This window comes from Staurois parvus, unplaced genomic scaffold, assembly GCF_062004578.1.
Source record: "Staurois parvus isolate SC_StPar_1 unplaced genomic scaffold, SC_StPar_1.0 ptg000436l, whole genome shotgun sequence".
NCBI lineage: Eukaryota > Metazoa > Chordata > Amphibia > Anura > Ranidae > Staurois > Staurois parvus.
Genome location: NW_028318232.1, coordinates 6,782,851 through 6,803,074, shown reverse-complemented (window position 1 = coordinate 6,803,074; position 20,224 = coordinate 6,782,851). Strand labels below are relative to the sequence as shown.

Below are 20,224 nucleotides of genomic sequence, written 5' to 3'. Positions count from 1 at the left end.
GTGTAGTGTCAGTAGGTCACTGTCACTTGATACATTGCACACAAAACCGCAGTGTTCGCAGAATCAAGCTTGATCTCTGTTAGCACTTGCCGGTAAATTTTGATGACTCATGTGCAGCAGAGTGCCAGTACTACTGCCGCTCTACCTTTTGGTGAACTGGCGAGCACCAGTGGCCTAGTACATCCTGGTCTTTCACATACCAGCTCTACAGTATCACTTGGTGACGTGGCGAGTCCCATAAGTGCAGTACAAGCTGGCGTGGTGGCGAACACAAATAGTGTCCCGCAACCACTAAGAATTCGCACACAGGCCCATAGAGCCCCTATTATCCTTCCGGATGTGCTTGCAAATCCCGATTGGCAGCCCAATAATTCTGCAGCACCTGTACTTCCCCCAATCACTGCCCAACTGTTTCAGGTGGAAACAGCAAATTTAACTACTCCCCTTGATTTTTTTTGGAGCTGTTTTTCACGGAATATCTGTATGCATTGATTGTGGATCAAAGCAATTTATATGCACAACAATTTTTCTCCGCCGACCCAAATTCAAACCTTGCTAGATCATTTGCATGGAAACCCATTACGGTTTCAGAATTGAAATTTTTTTGTGGCCTAACCCTCAACATGGGCATTACTAAAAAAAAAAAATGAATTGCGGTTGTATTGGTCCACAGACCCGATTCATCATATGCCCGTGTTCTCTGCTGCCATGGTCAGGCATAGATATGAGAGTATAATGTGTTTTATGTATTTTAACGACAATACACTGTCGTCTTCAAGGTGACCCTAAATTTGACCGGCTCCACAAAATTCAGTCCTTCGTAATTCCCCTTAACCAAAAATTTGCAGATGTCTATACTCATTAATTTTTCTTGCTGCCTTGCATTCAAACAATTTCTCCCCAGCAAGTGTGCCAGATATGGGGTCAAGATGTATAAGACCTGTGAGAGGGCAACAGGCTATACATACCGTATTTGCCGGCGTATAAGACGACTGGGCGTATAAGACGACCCCCCTACTTTTCCTGCTAAAATGTAGTGTTTGGGCTATACTCGCCGTATAAGACTACCCCTCTTCCAATGCACACCAGTGAGAGGAATAGTGCCCCATCATTGATGTCAGTGGGAGGAATAGTGCCCCATCATTGGTATTAGTGGCAGGAATAGTGCCCCATCATTGGCATTAGTGGCAGGAATAGTGCCCCATCATTAGTATCAGTGGAGGAATAGTGCTCCATCATTGGTGTCAGTGGGAGGAATAGTGCCCCATCATTGGTATCAGTGGCAGGAATAGTGCCCCATCATTGGTATCAGTGGCAGGAATAGTGCCCCATCATTGGTATCAGTGGCAGGAATAGTGCCCCATCATTGGTGTCAGTGGGAGGAATAGTGCCCCATCATTGATGTCAGTGGGAGGAATGGTGTCCCATCATTGGTGTCAGTGAGGGGTGGAATAGTGCCCCATCATTGGTGTCAGTGGGGGGTGGAATAGTGCCCCATCGTTGGTGTCAGTGGGGGGGGGGAATAGTGCCCCATCGTTGGTGTCAGTGGGGGGGAGGAATAGTGCCCCATCGTTGGTGTCAGTGGGAGGAATAGTGCCCCATCGTTGGTATCAGTGGGAGGAATAGTGCCCCATCATTGGTATCAGTGACACCAATGATGGGGCACTATTCCTCCCACTGAGACTTGCTGACCCTGTTCTCGTATGGTGCTGCTGCAGCCAGCATATGTGGTTGCAGCAGCACCTCTACACAGAACACTTACCTGCTGCTCCGGCACTCAATTTTCGCGGGGCCGCTCGGCTCCGCCCCCTCGCCGGTGATTGGCCGCCTGTGTGCCTTTCCTGAGCTACAGTTTCTGGCGGCCAATCACCGGTGAGGAGGCGGAGCCGAGCAGCCGCACGAACATCCAGTGGCCGAACTGAAGGAGACGCCGTGCTTCCTGGACCGGATCGTCGTGGGACTGGATCCAGGTAAGAGACATCAGCCCCTGCAAACCCCTGTACTTAATGCCGCAGCCCCCCTAACATGTGTACCGGCGTATAAGATGACCCCCGACTTTTGAGAAGATTTTCAAGGGTCAAAAAGTCGTCTTATACGCCGGCAAATACGGTATACGTTTCAGATTTACGTGGGAAAAGATAGTCACGTGGACCCCCCGGTTGCCCAGACTACATGGGGAGCAGTGGCAAGATAGTTTGGGACTTGGTGTCATCCTTTTTCCATATGGGGACAATTATTATTCAAGTGTGCCACTATTTAGACATTTGTTCAATCTTGGAACTGGCGCATGTGGCACAGTGAGACCTAATGTGTGCCCACCATTAGAAGTGGGTGTATGCAGGGCGGTATATTCTAATGGTGGGAATACCACACATTTTTTTCTGGCAGAGATTTCTTCTCTTTTTCTCATTCAGCCCACAGGCTGAATACAAAAAAAAAAAGAACATAGCATATACACCCAACAAGGACCAGCGACGTACTGCTACATCACTGGACTTTGAATGGTTATACCAGGATGATGCCTACAGCTGCAGGCATCATCCTGGTATTGTTTTTTTGAGCCGGCGATTGGCTTTCATTTAGAAGCAATTCTAGTGGCTAATTAGCTGCAGGATTGCTTTTACAAGCAGCGGAAGATAATGCCCCCCATCCCCCGCTGCCTTCCACGGCCTTCTCGGGCAGTCTCGTGCCATCAGGGGAACCAGAGAATGCAGCCGGTGTTTCTGCCAGCTGACCATAGAGCTGATTGGAGACCAGAGTGGTGCCAATCATCTCTATAGTCTATGAATTCGGAAGCTACAAGCATTTCATCACTTCAGTTTCGCAGGATATAAACAGCGCCATTTGTAAATTGGGAAAGCATCTGATCACACTGATTTTGGTTTAATTAGATAATGTAAGGGTAGAGGAGATATCCAGAATCTGATAGACCCCAGATTTCTCAAAAAAGAATACATGACAGTGCCCATTGAAGTTATAGGGGATATTTGCATTCCCTGTTGTAGCATTAAAAGTGATAAAGAAAAAAATGAAAGGTACAATGTAAAAATAATTTTAAAAAATCAACTAAAAAAAAAAAAAAATCGTCCCTCCCATGCGCGCACACCTCTGTGCACAAGCCTTGACCCTGTGCCGATATGTAAACAGCAGTTGCACCATGCATGTGAGGTATTGCCGTGAATGTCAGATCAAGGGCAGTAATTCTAACACTAGACCTCCTCTGTAAATCTAAAATGGTAGCTTTTAATGGCTTTTAAAGTGTTGCCTATGGATATTAAAAATGTTTGCAGTTTGTTGCCATTGCATGGGGCATGCACAGTTTTAAAGCATGTAATGTTTGGTATCGATTTACTCGGCATACCATTATCTTTTATATTCTACCAAATAATTGGCCAATATATTCTGTTTTTGTGCCTTAAAAGTAAAAAAAATTACTTTTGAAAAATCGCTACGCGAGTGCTATGTAGTACCCACCATTTTATTCACTAGGGTGTCTGCTTTAAAAAAATATATAATGTTTGGGGGTTTGAATTAATTTCCTAGCAAAAAGTGTCAGAAAAGGCTTGGTCTTCAGGTGGTTAGAAGAGTGATGTGTGGCATAAACTTCTAATGCTGGGCATAGAATGCCCCCACCCCCTAAAACGACCCATTTTTGGAAAGTAGACACCCCAAACTATTTGCTGAGAGGCATGTTGGCATGTTGAATCAATAAAAGAATTTATTTTTTTACCACAAGTTTTTGGAAAATGACAAAAAATAATATTTTTTTTTACACAAAATTGTCACTTAAATGATTTATTGCTCACACATGCCATGGGTATATGTGGAATTACTGCCTAAAATACATTCTGTTACTTCTCCCGAGTATAGGGCTACCACATGTGAGAGATGCTTTGGCAGTCTAGCCAAGTACAGGACCCCAAAATCCAATAAGCACCTTCAGGCTTTTAAAGGACTTTATTTCCTCATTACACTTCCTGACTACCTATCACAGTTTCGGAGGCCCTGAAATGCCAGGATAGCACCTAACCCCCCCAAATTTCCCCTTTTTGGAAAGTAGACAGCCCAAGGAATTTGATAAAAAGCACATTAAGTATTTTGCAGATCTCATTTGTTGCCACAAGTTTTTGGAAAATATAAAAAAATATAAAAAATGTTTTTGTTTTTTTTCATTTCAAAACCTTGTGAGAAAAAATTAGATCTGCAAAATACTCAGCATACCTCTTTTTAAATTCCTTGGGGTGTCTACTTTCCAGAAAGGGGTCATTGGGGGGGGGGGTTTGGTGCTATCCTGGCATGTCAGGGCCTTCAAAACTGTGATCGGTAGTGAGGAAGTGTAAAGAGGAAGTTACGCACCTTCAGGCTTGCAAAGTAGTCATTGGATTTCAGGCTCCTGTATGAGGCTAGGCTCCCAAAAAGTCTCACACACATGGTATCCCCATATTCTGTAGAAGTAGCAGAATGTATTTTGGGGTGTAATTCCACATATACCCATGGCTTGCCTGAGAAATAATTCATTTAAATGACAACTTCGTGTAAAAGAAAAAAAAAAGTTTTTGTCATTTTCCAGAAACTTGTGGGGAAAAAAAAAAAAATCTTCCATGGACTCAATATGCCTCTCAGCAGATAGCTTAGTGTGTCTACTTTCTGAAAAGGGGTCATTTGGGGGTGTTTGTACTATCCTGGTATTTTAGCACCTCAAGAAATGTGATGGGCAGTCATAAAGTAAAAGCTGTGTAAATTCCATTATCTATACCATCGTTTGTAGACGCTATAACTTTCACACAAAGCAATCAATATACACTTATTGTGATTTTTTTTTTTAACCAAAAACATGTAGCAGAATACGTTTTGGCCTAAATTTGATGAAATTTTTGTTTTTTTGGATATTTTTTTATGACAGAAATGAGAAAATATTGTTTTTTTTCAAAATTTGTTTTTTTTTTCTTCATAAATTTTCTGGTTATAGCGCCAAAAATAAAAAGTGCACAGGTGATCAAATACCACCAAAAGGAAGCTTTATTTGTGTGAAAAAAAGGACTTAAATTTCATTTATGTACCGTATTGCATGACCGCGCAAAAGCAATCAATATACACTTATTGGGATTTTTTTTACCAAAAACATGTAGCAGAATACATTTTGGCCTAAATTTATAACTAACTTTGAGTTTACTATATATTTTTTGAAAGTAAAAAATATTGTTTTTCTTCAGAATTTTTGGTCTTTTTTTTGTTTATAGCGTGAAAAATAAAAAGCGCACAGGTGATCAAATACCACCGAAAGAAAACTATTTGTGTGAAAAAAGGACGTAAATTTTGTTTGGGTGCAGCATTGCATGACCGCGCAATTATCAGTTGAATTAGTGCAGTGCCGAGTAGCAAAAAGAGGCCTGGTCAGGAAGGGGGGTAATCCTCAGGAGGGCAAGTAGTTAAAGGGCTTTATTTCCTCATTACTCTTCCTAACTACCTATCGCAATTTCGGAGGCCCTGAAATGCCAGGATATCGCCAAACCCCCATCAAATTACCCCTTTTTGGAACCAATCACCCCAAGGAATTTGATAAGAAGCATGGTGAGTATTTTGCAGATCTCGTTTGTTGCCACATGTTTTTGGAAAATGAAGAAAAAAAAAAACCAAAAACATTTTTTCTTTTCTTTTTTTTTTATATTTCAAAACCTTGTGAGAAAAAAATGAGATCTGCAAAATACTCACCATGCCTCTCTTTAAATTCCTTGGGGTGTTTACTTTCCAAAAAGGGGTCATTTGGGGGGTTTGTACTATCCCGGTATTTTAGCACCTCAAGAAATGTGATGGGCAGTCATAAAGTAAAAGCTGTGTAAATTCCATTATCTATACCATAGTTTGTAGACGCTATAACTTTCACACAAAGGAATCAATAGACACCTATTGAGATTTTTTTTTTAACCAAAAGCATGTAGCAGGAATACATTTTGGCCTAAATTTATGACAAAATTTTAGTTTTTTCGGATATATTTTATGACAGAAATGAGAATTCTTTTTTTTTTTCCAAAGAAAAGTTTTTTTTAACTATTTTTGTTTATAGCCCCAAAAATAAAAAGCGCACTCGTGGTCAAATACCACCAAAAGAAAGCTTTATTTGTGTGAAAAAAAGGACATAAATTTCATTTATGTACCGTATTGCATGACCACGCAATTGTCAGTTAAACTTGTGCAGCACTGTATAGCAATAAAATGGCGTAAATTGTAGTATCTATACCATAGTTTGTAGACGCTATAACTTTCACACAAAGCAATCAATATACACTTATTTGGATTTTTTTTTTTACCAAAAACATGTAGCAGAATACATTTTGGCCTAAATTTATAACAAACTTTGTGTTTTACTATATATTTTTTAGAGCTGAAAGTAAAAAATGTAGTTTTTCTTCAAAATTTTCGGTCTTTTTTTGTTTATAGTTTGAAAAATCAAAAGCACACAGGTAATCAAATACCACTGAAAGAAAGCTCTATTTGTGTGAAAAAAAAGACGTAAATTTCGTTTGGGTACAGCATTGCATGACTGCACATTTATCAGTTGAATTAGTGCAGCGCAGAGTAGCAAAAAGAGGCCTGGTCATTAAGGGGGTAAATCCTCTGGAGGGCAAGTGGTTAAGTATACAAATTAACTGGGACTGTTTAGAGTGCTAACATTCCTAAATTATAGACACACACCAACCTCTTTATTAAGTACACCTGTTCAGTTGCTTGGTAACACAATTTGCTAATCAGCCAAGCACATGGCAGCAACTCAGTGCATTTAGGCATCTGAACGTGGTGAAAACAACTTGCTGAAGTTCAAACTGAGCATCAGAATGGGGTAAAAAAAAGGGGATTTAAGTGACTTTGAACGTGGCATGGTTTTTGGTGCCAGACAGACTGGCCTGAGTATTTCAAAAACTGCTGATCTACTGGGAATTTCATGCACAACCATGTCTAGGGTTTACAGAGAATGGTCCCAAAAAGGAGAAAATATCCAGTGAGCGGCAGTACTGTGGACAAAAATGCCTTCTTGAGGTCAGAGGAGAATGGGCAGACTGGTTAGAGATGATAGCCAACAGTAACTCAAATAACCACTTATTACAACCCAGGTATGTAGAATACCATCTCTGAATGCACAACACATCGAACCTTGAAGCAGATGGGCTACAGCAGCAGAAGACCACACTGGGTGCTACTCCTGTCAGCTAAGAACAGGAAACAGAGGCTACAATTCACACAGGCTCACCAAAGTTGGATAATAGAAGATTGGAGAAATGTTGCCTGGTTTGATGAGTCTCGATTTCAGCTGCAACATTCAGATAGTAGGGTCAGAATTTGGTGTAAACAACATGAAAGCATGGATCTATCCTGCCTTGTATCAACGGTTCAGGTTGGTGGTGGTAGTGTAATGGTGTGGGGGACATTTTCTTGACATACTTTGGGCCCTTTAATACCAATTGAACATCGTTTAAACACCACAGCCTACCCAAGTATTGTTGTTGACCATGTCCATCCCTTTATGACTACAGTGTACCCATCTTCTGATGGCTACTTCCAGGAGGATAATGCACCATGTCACAAAGCTCAGATCATCTCAAACTGATTTCTTGAACATGACAATGCGTTCACTGTACTACAATGGCCTCCATTGTCACCGGGTTTCAATCCAATAGAGCACCTTTGGGATGTGGTGGAATGGGAGATTTGCATCATGGATGTGCAGCCGACAAATCTGCAGCAACTGCGTGATGCTATCATGTCAATATTGACCACAATCTCTGAGGAATGTTTTCAACACCTTGTTGAATCTATGCCACGAAGAATTAAACTAGTACTGAAGGCTGAGACTTTTTGCAGGGATATAATCATTTTAAATATGATGCACAGTACTGGTAAACTTTTACTTTAAATGTAATTGTAAAGCCTTATATTACCTTAAGTCTATCAGCCTCCAGCTTCTCTGGGTTCAAATGCTAATCTGCCCTGCACAGAGCCCTTGAAGTGATTTTGTAAAAAATTTTTTTGTAAACCACAAACTTATACTTACCTGCTCTGTGCATTTTTGTAGTATAGAGTGCCACTATAGCTAATTAAAAAAAATTCTGCCTTTTAGAATCACCTTAAAACAATTCCTTCTGTCTTGGACTACATGCCCCATGAGGCATTGCTCCTCACACATTCACAAGTTCTCAGGCACTTGCTTACCTGTATGGATGGTTGTTAGAAGCTTTCCTTAACCTAATATCTAATATCTTCTTATTAACAGTACTAACATAAGTATGAATGAGTTGGATCTTAATAGAATAATTGAGTTATTATATTTATATTTGTTCTAGATTGGGAAAAGTAAGTAATTAGACTTCATAGTCTGTGAATATACATATGAACATATATCTTGGATTTTTCCTTTACATTCAAGCCACATATGAGAGTAATTAGCTATACCTTCCCCCATCCTCCCCCATCTATGTAAGAGATAAAGTTACACTCAGACTTTGAGAGAAGTAGATTGACACCAACAGAGGTATTAAAACAAAACATCCAATTATCTTAGTGGGACTACAAGAGAATACCAACCCACTTTTAGGAGATGGTGGGGGCTGGATTGCTCTTTCAAGAGCAGAACAAAGGTTTGAGTTTCACTCACTCTATATAGAAGCCTTTATGCGACAGACACTACACACATATACATATATACAATCTTATCAAGAACTTAACTATATTTTTTGGACATTATTTAAACATTCTGTATGCCAATATTTTATATCTAATTTTATGCAACATTATTATTAAATCATCTTTTTGAGTTTATGCAAGAAGTGGAAGGACTTTCTATCTGAACATTTCTCATCAATACAAGTTAATAAAATATCGAGACAATACGATATTTTACAATGGTGTACTGAGCTGTGTGTGTGCTGTACTGTGTACACTGACATATATGAACGGTGTAGTGAGCTGTATGTGTGCTGCACTGTATTTTATGCTGTGTAAACAAAATAATGCATTCTGTGTGCAGGCCAACTAATCAGCTGACCAACTACCACCTTTTCGCTCCATAAGACGCACCTGACCATAAAACGCAAAAAATACAGTTATCAATTATGAAAATGTTTGATAACTGTTTTCATAATCAATTATAATCGATTGTCAATTAGCTGTTTCAGCCCTAGACTTTGCAAGTATTCTTCATTTTCAGGTCCTTTTTAATTCTCTGTTGCTTTGTCGCTTTATTTCTTTGTAACACCTTTTTTCTGTAAACATTTTACTTGTACCATTTTGACCTTTTCATTATTAAACCCTATGTTGAAAAATGTTGAAATTGTCTGTAACTGCGCTAATGCAAACTAAAAGAATCCCCGTCTCTTGAAGAGTGCTACTGTATATGATAAATATCTGAATACACCTGTCTGTGGTGACATTGTGTGTACAGATATTTTTTTTTCATATTTGTTCTTGCTAATATTGTAAAGGATTGATAGGTTCAAAGCTATCTGGTGGCAGTTTGGAGTTTGAAGAGTTAATTGCTTAATTAACTTAACCCAGTGACAATCACTCTCGGGCTGCTGGCACCTAGATTATGGTCCTGCGAGCTGGAACATTTTTGTGCAGGGTGCAGCTGAGAGTGCATTGTTACGTACAGTGCCTTGAAAAAGTATTCTTACCCCTTGAAATTTTCTCATTTTACAACCAAAAACATAAATGTACTTTATTGGGATTCTATGTGATAGACCAACACAAAGTGGCACATGATTGTGAAGTGGAAGGAAAATGATAAATGGTTTTCAGTTTTTTTTTTACAAATATCTGAAAAGTGTGGGGTGCATTTGTTTTCAGCCACCTTTACTCTGATGCCCCTAAGTAAAATCTAGTGGAACCAATTTCCTTCAGAAGTCACCTAATTAGTAAATGCAGTAATGCAGAGTGCACCTGTGTGTAATTTTCTTTCAAATATTTTCATTGAAAGAATTTTAACAAAACAAGATATGGTACGACAATGCGGTTCACATTAAGTACAGCAAGGTATTTATGCAGTAGATTCCCTACCAATTGGCTAGGGACAGCATAAACAGAGGTTTCGCTTACCTGAGAGGTATGCTTGACGTGGTGTGAACCAGGGTTAGGTGAGGTATTGTGTATAAAGTGGGTAAGGGAAAGGAGAGGGGCAGGGGGAGGGAAAGTGGATAGGGTGTGGGGAAAACTAAACAATCAATTGCAAAGGTTTTGGTATGATATGGTTATATGGATATCAATTTATAGTACAGTTGGGGTTCTGTAGCCATCGAGACCATTGGTATTTAAATTTGTGATAAGAGGATTTGTGGAGTGCTGATCTTTTTTCCATCTCGCATTGAAAGTTAAGGTCAGTAAGGAGATCTGATAGAGAAGGAGTGATGTTGGTTTTGACAGCTGCTAATACGTGTATGATGATGGAGCGAGAATCTGCAGGGAATTTGTCAATCCCTATATGTAGGAGTGCGAGAGCTCGGTTTGGTATCTTTGGGGTTCTAGTGATTGAAGAGAGCAATTGAAACACTTTGTTCCAGTAGGATTTGAGAGATTTACATGTCCACATTATATGGAAAATTGAACCTATTTCTCCACATTGTCTCCAACAATTGGGAGAGTGTTGAGAGTAGTATAGAGAGAGTTTAGCCGGTGTTAGGTACCATTGGTGTAAAATTTTCATGTATGATTCCCAGTGGGAACTACATCTGGAAGCTTTATGGGTGATAGTAAAGGTTCTTTCCCATGTGTGAGGTTGTATTGGTAGTGTGAAAGTTGCTTCCCAGTTGGATAGAGAAGTAGTTTTTAGCGTAAACTGGGCGTTGGTTATAAGTGCATAAAAGGTTGAAATTCCTTTCCTAGGGTAATGTGTTTTTTGTAGGAAGTTGAGTATAGTAGTAGGGATTGCCATTGTATGCAGAATATTCAGTTGTTGTAAGGAGTGCGATATTTGCATGTAGGTGTAGGATTCAGTGCTGGGGAGATGAAATTTTTCTTGGGGGGTTGAGAAGGAATCTAATTTATTGTTTGTATAGATGTCTCGGATGTGTGAAATGCCTTGTTTTTCCCATTGTAGTAGATTTAGGGAGGGAATAATGAAGTATAGAGTTGTAATTGGGGTAGGGGTTAGTTTGGTGTCCATTTGGTCAAATGCTAAAAGTCATACCAGGCTTGGAGGGAGGCTTGTATGCAAGGAATAAAATTTTATCGGGTGTAGGCACGGAATGTGGGAGTGTTTCCATGGTAGTCCATGACTTTTCGGTACTGTGTGTAATTTTAATCTCACTATAAATACAGCTGTTCTGTGAAGCCTTCAGAGATTTGTTAGAGAACATTAGTGAACAAACCCCATCATGAAGGCCAAGGAACAAACCAGACAGGTCAGAGATAAAATTGTGGAGAAGTTTAAATTGGGGTTAAGTTTTAAAAAAATATCCCAAGCTCTGAACATCTCACAGAGCACTGTTCAATTCATCATCTGAAAATAGAATGAGTATGGCACAACTGCAGACCTACCAAGACATGGCCATCCACCTAAACTGACAGGCCGGGCAAGGAGAACATTAATCAGAGAAGCCGCCAAGAGGCCCATGGTAACTTTGGAGAAGCTGCAGAGATCCACAGCTCTGATGGGAGAATCTGTCCACAGGGCAACTGTTACTCATGCACTTCACAAATCTGGCCTTTATGGAAGAGTGGCAAGAAAAAAGCCATTGTTGTAAGAAGGCCATAAGTAGTCCTGTTTGCAGTTTACAAGAAGTCATTTGGGCGACAGCAAACATGTAGAAGAAGGTGCTCTGGTCAGATGACACCAAAATTGAACTTTTTGGCCTAAAAGAAAAGCGCTATATGTGGTGGAAAACTAACGCTGTACATCACCTTGAACACACCATCCCCACCGTGAAACATGGTGGTGGCAGCATCACGTTGTGGGGATGTTTTTCTTCAGCAGGGACAGGGAAGTTGATGGGAAGATGGATGAGGCCAAATGCAGGGCAATTGTAGAAGAAAACCTGTTAGAGTCTGCAAAAGACTTGAGACTGAGACGGAAGTTCACCTTCCAGCAGGACTATGACCCTAAACATACAGTCAGAGCTACAATGGAATGGTTTTGATCAAAGCATATTCATGTGTTAGAATGGCCCAGTCAAAGTCCAGACCTAAATCCAATTGAGAATCTATGGCAAGACTTGCAAATTGCTGTTCACAGACTCTCTCCATCCAGTCTGACAGAGCTTGAGCGATGTGCAAAGCTGGTAGAGACAGTCCCAGAAAGACTTGCAGCTGTAATTGCAGTGAAAGGTGTTTCTACAATGTATTTACTGGGGGGGACTGAATACAATATAATATATTTTGAAAACCATTTAGCATTTTCCTTTCATTTCCCAATTATGTGCTACTTTGTGTTGGTCTATCACATAAAATCCCAATAAAATACATTTATGTTTTTGTTGTAACATGATAAAATGTGGAAAATTTCAATGGGTATGAATACTTTTTCAAGGCACTGTAAGTGACAGTGTGGTGTGTCCCTGGCCAGTTCTTTGTCTTGAGTTGCTGGGAAGGGCAGAGGTTGGGCACCCTCCCCTCCTTTTCTGTGTTATGCGTTGCTTGCTAAAGAACTGAGAAATCGCGGAGTGGGGTAGGGCTGTAGGGGGACACCCCGGGGCAAGTCAAAAATTTTACCAGTGTTCCATCACCTGAATGTATAGGTCTGTAACCCAGTGTCTATGAATATTAAGCCTGTGTCCCATACTGTACTGTACTACAAGATGTAGAATTACAGGTAAGTCAGAATGTTTTAGCATTATTGAAATACAAACACCAAAACACAATTATTAGACTACATGATAGTCAGGCATGGCATATACACCTATTAATGACTGTCAATTTCTTACTTTTCTCCTCTCTCCAGGAGTGAAGCATTTGAGAATCCTGTACTACAGCAGCATTTCCGGAGCCTGGAAGCTCTTGCTCTTAATTTGCTAGAACCCGAACCCATTGAAGATCTGACATGTAAAGCCCTATTATTACTTAATTTTTATTTGCAAGCCTGTTGGATAGAAAACAATAAGTAGCACATTTAATCAGTACCCCTGTTCTTTTAACCCAGTATTATTTCTCTTCTATTTTGGCAAATATTTTAACGCTCAACTGAAGACTGCAGTACAAAAAAATTACCCTTGCAGTTGTGGAGAAAAGCATTCTTAATATATATGTATATAGGATTAGCGTATAAATAAACTGTCAACATATATAAATGTCAAAAGCATAAAGCGAGTGATATAACATATAAGTTACTATTAAACAAAAAAAAAGAAAAAATGTGTAATGGTGCAGTCCCTTAACTGTGTAAGCAACTCAATGCTGTGCTTTGTGCAGTCTTCAAACATCCTTTATAATGAATAAAGTGTCAGAGGTTCCCACCACCATTCACACTCCGCTTTCACCTTACTGTTTGGACCGATGTTTTAAAAAAATGGGTGAGATGCGCATTCCCTTTTTAAGGGGTTCACTCCAAGGCACCACTGCTCTCCCATTCCTCCTCCATGTTTCTTATATAATAACTCTCCAACTCCACACCAACTTCCAGTACTCTTCCGCTCAAAAAAGAAAGGTTTGGATACCGTAAAAACTGTAAACTTTGTTAAATGCAAAATAATAAATCACACTCACAAGTAAAATGAACTCAGAAAGTAGTGCAACACCTTAAAAAAAAATGTTTTGCATATATATAAGTACTGTGTCCCCTTGAGGCTCAGACTCCCAGTTCACATAAACCAGCATGGATTCAGCCTCAATTCCTTGTAGGTGTGCTGAGATCACTACACCCTGCCCTGATGCATTTCGTCACACTCATGTGACCTTTGAAAAAGTCACATGAGTGTGACAAAATGCATCCTGCACAGGCGCTCAACTTGGCATGTGGCACTTTATTTTGGGTTAAGCTGCACAATAATATACAGGTCTAGGGACATGGTCTGCCTCTGGCAGACCTCTGTTCCTGAAGAATTCCTTGGGTGTATGGGGTATGCCCACTGTGGAGGGCTAAGCCAGAAAGGGGTCTCACCGCCTTGCATCATGTCCAGGGTTCAAAGACATCTACTGCAGGGGTTGCGCCCTTTATAGCGGTCCTGTGTTGCTGGCACTTCTATGCAGGTAAAAAAAATGTCAATTTACTATTATGTATTTATTCTTTTTTTATGAGCCTGCAAAGCATTGCAGCGTTCAGCAGGAGTTTATGCAGGACTCCCGCAGACTGTCAGTGTAATCTGTCTGCCTGTAAATCGTACAGGCAGGCAGTTTCACACTGACGGGAAGAATCAATGAACTACCACAGCGCTCAACAGTGCTGTGGTAGTTCATTGAGAACTACAAGCCAACCTCTGTAAAGAATGTTGGTACTTGCAGTTGATTCATTCACAGAACTCTGTTAATGAATGAATGACACTGCCGTGTGGTTGGAGCCCCACGCGGCTACGCTCTTTTTAAAAAGTGACAGCTGGTAGGGGGAACTTCTTCCCATACTACTGTCACACAGAGAGGGAGCAGGAACGTGTTACATGTTCCACCCTAAAAACTGGTGGAACATGAAACATGTTCCCGAAGGTGAACTTGTCCTTTAAACTGTAGTTTCCACTGCTTTGACTATTCTTCCAGGAATGCTATGTTCCATGTTACAGACTCCTCCAGGAATATCAACCCTATTACACACCTTTGCGCCATCAACAAAAAGACATACCTACCCACAAAACCTTTGGTTATATCACAGTTGATTACTTCTACATTTATTAAACATACAACCCCTGGCAAAAGGTATGGAATCACCACTTTTGGAAAATGTTCATTCAATTGTTTAATTGTGTAGAAAAAAATCTAATCAGACATGACTCAAAACTATTTTCATTTAACATTTCAACCTTCTGGCTTTACCAACACTATAAAAAAAAGAAAGAAAACTTTAGTCAGTTGCAACAGTTTTTGCAGATCAAGCAGAGGAGAAAAATATGGAATCACTGAATTCTGAGGAAAATATTATGGACTCATGAAAAAAAAACACTACAGTACACCACTAGTACTTTGTTGCACCACCTTTGGCTTTTATAACAGCTTGAACTCTCTGAGGCATGGATTTAAGTATCAACAAACAGTATTCTTCATCAGTCCGGCTCCATCTTTCTCTTATTGCAGTTGCCTGATCAGCTTTGCCGGTTAGAGCCTTGTCATGGTCCATTTTCTTTAATTTCCAATATAGATTTTCAGTTGGATTGAGTTCCGGACTATTTTCAGGCCATGCCATTGACATTATATAGGAGATTTACTAAAACTGGTTGACTCAGAATCTTGGGCACCTGTGCATGGTAGCCAATCAGCTTCTAACCTCAGCATGTTCAGTTAAGCTTCAGCAATAAAACCTGGAAGCTGATTGGTTTTTATGCAGAAGTGGACAAGATTCTGAGTCAACCAGGTTTAGTAAATAAACCCCCTTATGTCTTTCTTGAAGGAAAGTTTTCACGGCTGTTGCCCTATGGCAAGATGCATTATCCTTAAAAATTATGCCATCATCACCAAATATCCTTTCAATTGATGGAATAAGAAAAGTGTCCAAAATCTCAATATAAACTTGTGCATTTATTGAAGATTTAATGTCTGTCATCTCCCCTGTACCTTTACCTGACATGCAACCCCATCAAATCAACAATTAGTGAAATTTGCATGTTTTCTTCAGGCGGTCATCTTTAAACATTTCAATGGAACGTCACCAAACAAAATTCCAGCATCATCACCCTGCTCAATGCAGATTCGTGATTCATCACTGAATATCCCTTTCATCCAGTCATCCACAGTCCATGATTGCTTTTCTTTAGTCCTCAGTGACCTTGTTTTTTTCTGTTCAGGTGTTTAATGATGGTTTTCCTTTGGCTTTTCTGTATGTAAATCCCATTTCCTTTAGGCAATGTCTTTCAGTTCGGTCACAGACATTGACTCCAGTTTCTGCCCATTTATTCCTCATTTGTTTTGTTGTGCATTATCTGTTTTCAAGGCATATTGCTTTAAGTTTTCTATCTTAATGCTTTGATGTCTTCCTTGGTCTTTCAGTACGCTTCCCTTTTACAACCTTCCCATTTGATTTGTACTTGGTCTAGATTTTAGACTCAACTGACTGGGAACAACCAATATCTTTTGCAACATTCCGTGATGATTTACCTTCTTGAAGAAGTTTTATAGTCCTCTCCTTTGTTTCAACTGACATCTCTCACGTTGGAGCCATGATTCATGTCAATCAGCTTGGTGCAACACTTTTTTTTTTTTTTTAACTGCAGACAAATTCGCAGATGTTTTCTGATGCAGATGTTTGCTTTAGAACTGAAAAGTATATGGTGATTCCATAATATTTTCCTCAGAATTGAGTGATTCCATATTTTTTTTCCTCTGCTTGATCTGCAAAACCAATTACAATTGACTACAGTGTCTTTCTTTTTAATTTTTTTAAGTGTTTCTTAAAGCCAGAAGGTTGCAATGTTAAATTAAAATAGTTTTGAGGCATGTACGTGATGAGGTTTTTTTTTCTTTTTTCTTCACAAACAATTGAATGAACATTTTCCAAGAGTGATGATTCCATACTTTTTGCCAGGGGTTATATATACAGTGCTTAGCATAAATGAGTACACCTCTTTTGCAAAGTAAGATTTTAGTCAATATCTTAATGAACACAAGAACACGTTCCCAAATTTGACAAAACTGAGTTTTAAAGAACTTTTGTTTAGCTCATTACATCAAAGTAGAGTTAATATAACTTGGATTACAAAATCTTCAGTTTAACTCAAATTAGTTGATGCAAAAATGAATACACCCAAAAACAATAACTACTACATCTAGTGTTCTGTATGACCTCCATGATTTGTAAGGACAGCACCAAGTCTTCTAGGCATGGAATGAACAAGCTGGTGACATATTGCAACATCTATCTTTTTTACATTTTTGAAGAACAACTTCTTTTAGATCCTGGATGGAGAGTGATGCTCAACTTGTCTCTTCAGAATTCTCCATAGGTGTTCAATTGGGTTCAGATCAGAGACTTTCACCCTGTTCTTCTAAATCACTTTCACCCTGTTCCTCTTCAGAAATGCAACAGTGGCCTTAGATGTGTGCTTTGGATCATTGTCATGTTGGAAAAGTGCACGACAACCGAGGGCACGGAGTGATGGTAGCATCTTCTTTATCAATATAGAGCAGTACATTTGTGAATCCATGATACCATAAATGAAATGTAGCTCACCAACATCTGCAGCACTCATGCAGCCCCACAGAAGGACACTGCCACCACCATGTTTCACTGTAGGTACCATACATTTTTCTTTGACTCCTCACCTTTTCTACACCATACAGTTTTGTAGCTATCAGTTCAAAAAACATTTATCTTGGTCTCATCACTCCAGAGTACAGAGTCTTACTAGTCGTCTTCTTCAGCATTGGCCCTGGCAAATTCTAGGCGGACTTTTTTGTGCATGGGCTTTAGGAGAGGCTTCTTTTTTTTACGACACCCATGTATGCTATTGCTCTGCAGTGTATGCTGTATTGTGTCACGGGAAACAGTCAACCCAGTTTGGCTCTCTGCTTCTTTAGCTAACTGCAGTGGATGTGCATGATGATTTTCTTCAATCCTTCTCATCAGAAGATGCTCCTGTCGAGGTGTTAACTTCCATGGATGGCCTGGACGTCTGTGAGATGGTTGCAGTTCCATTTTTTTAAAATTTTTATATCACATTTGCTACAGTATTCTGACTGATAAGCTTTGCTGATCTTCTTGTAGCACTAACCTTTCTTGTTTAAAGTAATAATATTCTTTCTCAGGCCTTGTTACATTTCTCTTTAATGTGGTGCCATGAAATGGGAAGGGGTTTGTTCATAATTTGTTAGCAAGCAATGGCCTGCATTTGTGGAGTATTTTGTAGTATAGTGTCCCATAGAAAATGTTGATTTGGAAAGTAAAGGTTTTCTGACAAATCTGTTGTGCTGAGCTGAGCCCTGAGCACTGTACATGGCATTTTAACAGCAAAGAGCAAAATGTTTCAGGATAAATTTATATAATTTTAAGCATGTATTCAAAAAAGTGGATTAACATATGACATAACCCTCATTAATAATAGCCAAACCATCTTCTGTCATCTGAACAATTGATAATTCTCATACATTCACACACACAAGTACTGTTCAGAATTCCTCAACACTTCTGACCTGCAAGGCCAGACTCTCCCTAGCATGGTGGATTTCCAACCTGGCACTTGGGTCAGGGAAACCCCTTCCCTCAAAAATCTGGAAAGTTCTTACAACAGATGTTAGCCTGTCAGGCTGAGGAGCCCTAGATGCCTTCTCAATGCAAAGAACTTGGTCGTCGGAGAAAGACTGGCTTCCTATCAACATCCTGAAACTCAGGACAATTCAGCTGTCCCTTCTTCGCTGGACCCCTCAGTTTCGAGGTCAGATGACAAAAATTACCCCCAGTGATTCTGATCGCACCAAACTGCCACGGTAGGATGTGGTATTCAGACATACTCAAGCACCTGTCAAAATCTCAGTGGGCCCTTCTGGGTCATCTAGACACCGTGTTCCAAGGAATGGCCCACTTTTTCTACTTTTCGGTTGCTGGCTTTAACACCCTGGCTGTTGAAACCTGGGAACAGAAGCTTATTGAATTTGCTCATCCCTACTCTCTTGAAGGCTAAGAATCTAGAAAGCTTATTTTGTATGATGTGAGGCTAAGAAGTTTCATCCTAGGATGTACTCCGTGGGACACATCCTGTCCTTTCTAGAGTCTGAACCAGCACCTGGCCTTAATTACATTGGGGAAAAGATATCGTCGTTGGCCATTCTGTTTCAGACACCATTGGCCTTTCATGCCTTAGTTAAGGTTTTTGTGCTAGTTGTCACTCACATGTTCTCCTGTACATTCCCTCATACCTCTGTGAGACTTGGTTGTTTCAGCCCTTCGCAGACTGCCCTTAGTGACTCGCAAGGTAGCCACTCACATTTCTGTTACCTCTTGTCTCTTTTAATCTTATAGTACAGGACACTGTCTGAATATTCATAGACCATGGTACTTGGTACCTTCTGGTGATTTGACACTGGCAATGTTTTGAAGATGCCCCCTGAACGCAACCCATACATCTCTAACCCACTCTTTTAGTCCTTGTTTTTTTCTAGTGTCTTAAACTAGCCATAGATGTGTTGAGTGTGTGCGTGTTATTTTTTTTTCCTTCTATTTAGTCAGCGGGCTAAACGGGGGAAAAAATAAACTATTCCTCCAAGTAAGATATTGTATTCTGACAGAATTTTTACGCTGCCAGAATACATTGATCATTGGCTTCAGCCACTGATCAACAAATGTTTTCCAACATTTCCAAACGACAGGGACAGTTACGGATTCTTCTGTCATCTCTTCATGATCTTCTAATACAGCAATAGAAGCAGCACATCCAGATCTTCTCTTCACTATAGTTCCAGGGCCGTGTTCCATCCATATAGAACCCAGACCCTGAAAAACCCTTCAGGGATATGTGCACCATGATGGCAAAGCCTGGACCCTAGCATGGACCGATAACAAAAAATGTCACCCTGTACCTCTGACCGTTACTGTTAAAACTGGAATGTATTCTCTTTACAGTGTAAACTTTTCAGATTTGGCGCTTAAACTCAGCCACTCAGCGCTTAATCTTGGGTAGATAACTAGGTGCTACATCATATCTTTGGGAACACACTTTACCACCTAAACCCCCTTTAAAGTACTCAGACACTTCCTACCACCCTTTTCACCACAAAGAGTTTGCTACAGGGCAGTTTGCACCTGGGTTGCTGAATTTTCCTTCAGGGCATGCTTATGCTTTGTTTTGCACCCTTCTCCATGAGTACCCCCCAGGGGATTACCCTGACCTGTAACTATGGAAGAAACCAGGCGATGGAGAGCCAAAGCGCAGGTGAACATTTTGCTCTGTCAAAGACCCACACAACACTGAAGCGATTATTTCCTTTCACTGGAAAATCTTCTCTGCATCCAAGTTGTTTTTCACACACGAAGCAAGCAGACTATTTGACAAAGGAATATTTTTCTACAACTGTGTTACAATTTCTCTGATGACTAATGGTTTAAATACAAACATATCTGTCCAGAGCTCCAAAATGCCAGGCTCCTTCCCCAGTTCCACCATCTCTACCTGGC

General features: G+C 40.1%; 1 protein-coding gene across 2 annotated transcripts in view; it reads left to right on the top strand.

Annotated features, from left to right (window-relative positions):
• Positions 1–20,224, top strand: part of XRCC6 (X-ray repair cross complementing 6) — a 223,278-nt gene that overhangs the window by 165,353 nt on the left and 37,701 nt on the right. For both annotated transcript variants that reach the window (XM_089687719.1, XM_089687718.1), the window contains exon 11: positions 12,923–13,023. In XM_089687719.1, coding sequence (XP_089543845.1) covers positions 12,923–13,023 — 101 coding nt within the window. The remainder of the gene's footprint in view (positions 1–12,922; positions 13,024–20,224) is intronic.